The sequence below is a fragment of the Gavialis gangeticus genome, unplaced genomic scaffold (assembly GCF_001723915.1).
Source record: "Gavialis gangeticus isolate Ggan-Ray unplaced genomic scaffold, GavGan_comp1, whole genome shotgun sequence".
NCBI lineage: Eukaryota > Metazoa > Chordata > Crocodylia > Gavialidae > Gavialis > Gavialis gangeticus.
The window spans coordinates 6,414,043-6,418,091 of record NW_017729014.1 but is presented as its reverse complement, the minus strand read 5'-3'; the positions used below and the strand labels follow the sequence as shown (position 1 = coordinate 6,418,091).

At 41.2% G+C, this 4,049-nt stretch overlaps 1 protein-coding gene across 3 annotated transcripts in view; it reads left to right on the top strand.

Annotated features, from left to right (window-relative positions):
• PRDM16 (PR/SET domain 16) overlaps window positions 1-4,049 on the top strand; it is a 527,338-nt gene that overhangs the window by 174,552 nt on the left and 348,737 nt on the right. For all 3 annotated transcript variants that reach the window (XM_019511654.1, XM_019511653.1, XM_019511656.1), the window contains exon 2: window positions 2,179-2,528. In XM_019511654.1, coding sequence (XP_019367199.1) covers window positions 2,179-2,528 — 350 coding nt within the window. The remainder of the gene's footprint in view (window positions 1-2,178; window positions 2,529-4,049) is intronic.

The window sequence follows — 4,049 nt, the reverse complement described above, 5'->3', positions numbered from 1 at the left end:
TTTAGCTTTTAGAAGCGAAAATCAAACATGAGAATTGATACTTGCGGCTATGGCTTTAATGACGGCATGTCCTTGTAATTATCTCAACTGTAATAATTTGTGCTTGCTAAAATAACAACACTAATTTCCTAATTGTTCTGTAAGAATGAAGCCTCAGCGCTCTTGCGGGATTAAGGATGTTTATTATTTAAAAACAAAAAACAAAACCCAACAAAAAAACACAACTCCATCCCATTTTCCAGTCTGATTTGGCCCAGTCATTCAAAGCACTGAGTACCTTCTACTTTATTTGTAAACATTTTGAGGCAAGGGTGCTAAGCCCTCACTGGCTTGGACACATTGTTTGTAACTGGACACAGTTACCAATTCTGACTAATAATGCTAATTGCTCCTACTTATAATTTTACCTTTATTCTGCATACATCCCATTTAAATGTTTTATGTGGGTGTTTTTGTAATCTAAACAACTTAAGAACTTTAGGCACAAGGGGAACAGCTGCAGTTCTGCTGTTGCTTTTGTGAAAAGATCACACAAATCAATTAAAAAAAGAAACCGCTGGCCACTTAAAGACTAATAATTGCTGTTCTGAATGCTGCTAAATTAAATAAGTGTTTTAGCCACATGACTTTTGAAGGTTTTGGTTTCCTCTGAAAGAACAGTTTTAAATAGTTCTTGAATTGATCTGTTTCTAACCAGATTATGAAATGCTGCATGGAATAATATCAGTTCCAGAAAAATATACAACTTTTCCATAGCTTTCTGTTTCAGTGTAGTAGCTTCAAACCACACCCCTGTCCTATGGAGTTTTGTGAAACAATATATGTACTGTGGTTGGGAAAGCAACTTAAAATGTCCACTGTTTAAGCATATATGATACATTACTCTTAATACAATATTGTAAACTAGTGATGCTATAGTTCTGCTTGAGAAGGAACTTTCATTGCCAGGTGCCAAGCCACATATAAAGAAGGAGACATAATTTGAAGGTCAAGTTGGCCACAGATTTTATTAAATAACCCATCGAACCAAATCTAAAACTAGTCAGGCAGCTCTTGCCAAACTTGAACCACAGGTGTTGATGACTATATTACTCCAGAAACCTGTAGACTGTCTTAGGCCCCATCCCATGTCCCAGGACAGAGCTTCTTAGGTGGTAATGTGCTGTCCATACTGTAGGACTGACTTCTACTGATGCTCTCCACAAGCTATAATGATGTTGTGGGATGTTCGTGGAGAAGTGCTGCTGTTCATTCATTGTCACTGTGAACTGACAGATTCTTCTCACCTCAGCCCTGTAGTTTGGGGCAGGTGAGGCTGTTCAGTCTGAAAGGTTGCTCATGAGAGATGTTCACAAAGTGCAGATAAGACATTTAGTAGCTCTGTTGTGCAAGCACTTCCTGCCATACTGTCAGTGAGTGGAAGGAAGCACCTACGCTCCCTGGTATGTAAGTGTGACTTATTTCATGGCCCACAAAGGAAAGAGAAAGCTCCGTTCAATGACTTAATTTTTGTGCATGTGAAATCTCAACCAGAATTTTGCTTTTTTGTGGCTTGTGGCCTTTGATGTAAAGTATATCGAGCCGCTTAGAGAAATTAACAATTGTAGGCAGCCCTAGTTCCTTGTCTGTTTTCCTCCAGTCTCATTTCCTCAATGGAGGTTGTCTGTAATGACTTCCCTGAGTCAATGCAGCATGATAGCCCTGGTTACTAGCCCCCATTCCTGCTGTCTCATATACTGCACAGCCAGTATCTCTATGTCCTTTTTTTCTGGCTCACTATTGCCCTTTATTCCTTTTAAAATAAAACTTCCATTCTGAGGTATGAAACTTTGTGACACTCAGTACTCTTCAAACCAACAGACATCTTAAGCAATAACCTGGACCCAAAGAATTAGCCAAGGAAGGGGGAGCCTTATATCATTATCATTAGCTGTGCATTATTTTAGACGTAGATCCAAACTTGAGCCCTTCTTCTTCAGGTTATGGAGGAGGCATGGAAATACCTCAAAATCAACAAGGGTAACTGTGAGTCTGAAGTCTGTAGCTCAGGATCATCATTCTTCTTGCACCATTTCTTAGCACATCCTCAGCATTTTGATATTTCTTGTTTAGGGCAGGGGATCACTAATTGTTCACCTCAGGATGACAGGTTGTTTTGTTCTGTTGTTTCCCCTGTAGGTGATAGCGAAATTGTAAATAATATGTACGAGACCGATCCCGATCTCCTGGCTGGTGAGAGTGCAGAGGAGGAAACAGAGGACAGTATTATGTCCCCCATCCCTGTCGGCCCTCCATCACCTTTTCCCACCAGCGAGGACTTCACCCCCAAGGAGGGCTCACCTTATGAAGCTCCTGTCTACATTCCTGATGACATTCCAATACCAGCAGATTTTGAACTCAGAGAATCCTCGATTCCAGGGGCAGGGCTAGGGATCTGGGCCAAAAAGAAGATTGAAGTTGGGGAAAGATTTGGACCTTACACGACAGTGCAAAGGAACACGCTAAAGGAAACAAACTTTGGATGGGAGGTAAGCAAGCTGAATATGATTGATCACACTCATTTGTCTTGTACAAACTGTTTAATAAGCTAGACTGAGTCCTGACTGGCCTGGGGATAGGAGTGTATGGGAAGGAGTGACTTTACTAATGTTATGTTTCCCTGGCTTATCTTGCAAAACAGTTTGCATGCACTATTTAAAGAAAAAAGCGTCCAAAATCCTGTAGGTCTTCCTCTGGGGTACAAATACTGCTCTAGCACTATTTTAGTATGGTTGGCCTTCCTGATATTGTACCATTTCTTAAAATACATATTCTTGCAATTTTCAAATTGTGTTTCAGAACTTGCTGCCACAACAGAACAAGTAAGATTAATTGCACCATACATTTGCAGATAGCAAAATATTTCAGTATTCCACCCTAGATATTCAGTCTGTGTTTGTGTTGCCAGACCTTACAAGCTGTTCAACGAAAATAGCTTGCTAACATCCTTGAAGCAGGCGTTCTGGAGCTCACTATCCTGTGACCATGGTAAAGAGGCACAAAAAGACATGGGGCAGGGTTTCCTCTGGAACAGAACAAGGAGTTTTTTTAGAATATGGAAAACGGTGTCGAACCCCACTGGGAGTCTGTCCTTAGACTCTTCCCAAGCCTCCCCCATTTGTATATTCCTACATGCTCCGACACGTTTTGATTCAAATGCATCAGAGCAGACTCAAGTAATTAAGTTTGCTCCAGCGTGCTGCAGTGTCTCGTGTATTTAGCATCCCCGTGTTTCAAAATAGCAGCTGGGGCACTTTAACTAAAGCTTGTTCGACCAGCTTTAAAGCGCCCCCACTGCCATTTTGAAACACGGGACCCTGAATACATGAGACACTGCAGGCATTTTAATTACAGCAACTCCTGAGAGCTGCTGTAATTAAAATGCCCCTCCCCCCCACCCCGGAGCATGTGTATGGGAGTCCAAAGTATCCTTCCCCACCATTAAATGGGGAATCAATTTAGAACTGGATCTGAAGGCCAGATCTTCACATAGCATGGACTGGTGTCAGTCTGTTGCTTTCAGCCGTTTCACATTCTCCAGAGAGCTGGCACAGTATCTGTCACTTCATGCTTACACATATCTAATGAGGTTTAAGAAATTGGGTTCGAGAAGAGAAACTGTGGAATTCCTTTTAAACTGTATTGCCCGTGATTTAGTCACGTTAGGTATCTGTGCGCTGCTAGAAATGACAGTAGCATCCCAATAAGCTTTCTCATGTGAAAAAAAAGAGGCAGGTATGATCTGTATGATTTAAACAAGCACAAGGCAATAGAACAACAATTAATATCATGTTGCTCTGAAATTCTCTGGTATACTTCGTTTCACTACAGCGATGCAGACAGCTCATTCTAAGGGAAGCTTAGCTACTGGATATCTTTACTTGTGCCTGGATCTCTTTCACTTATGAATGTATTAGAGCACAGATCGTCTATTTAAGAACCATTTCAGTGTCTTCAGTGCAGGATGATGTAAGAGTCACACACCCATGAAATCTAACTTGGGTTAGACT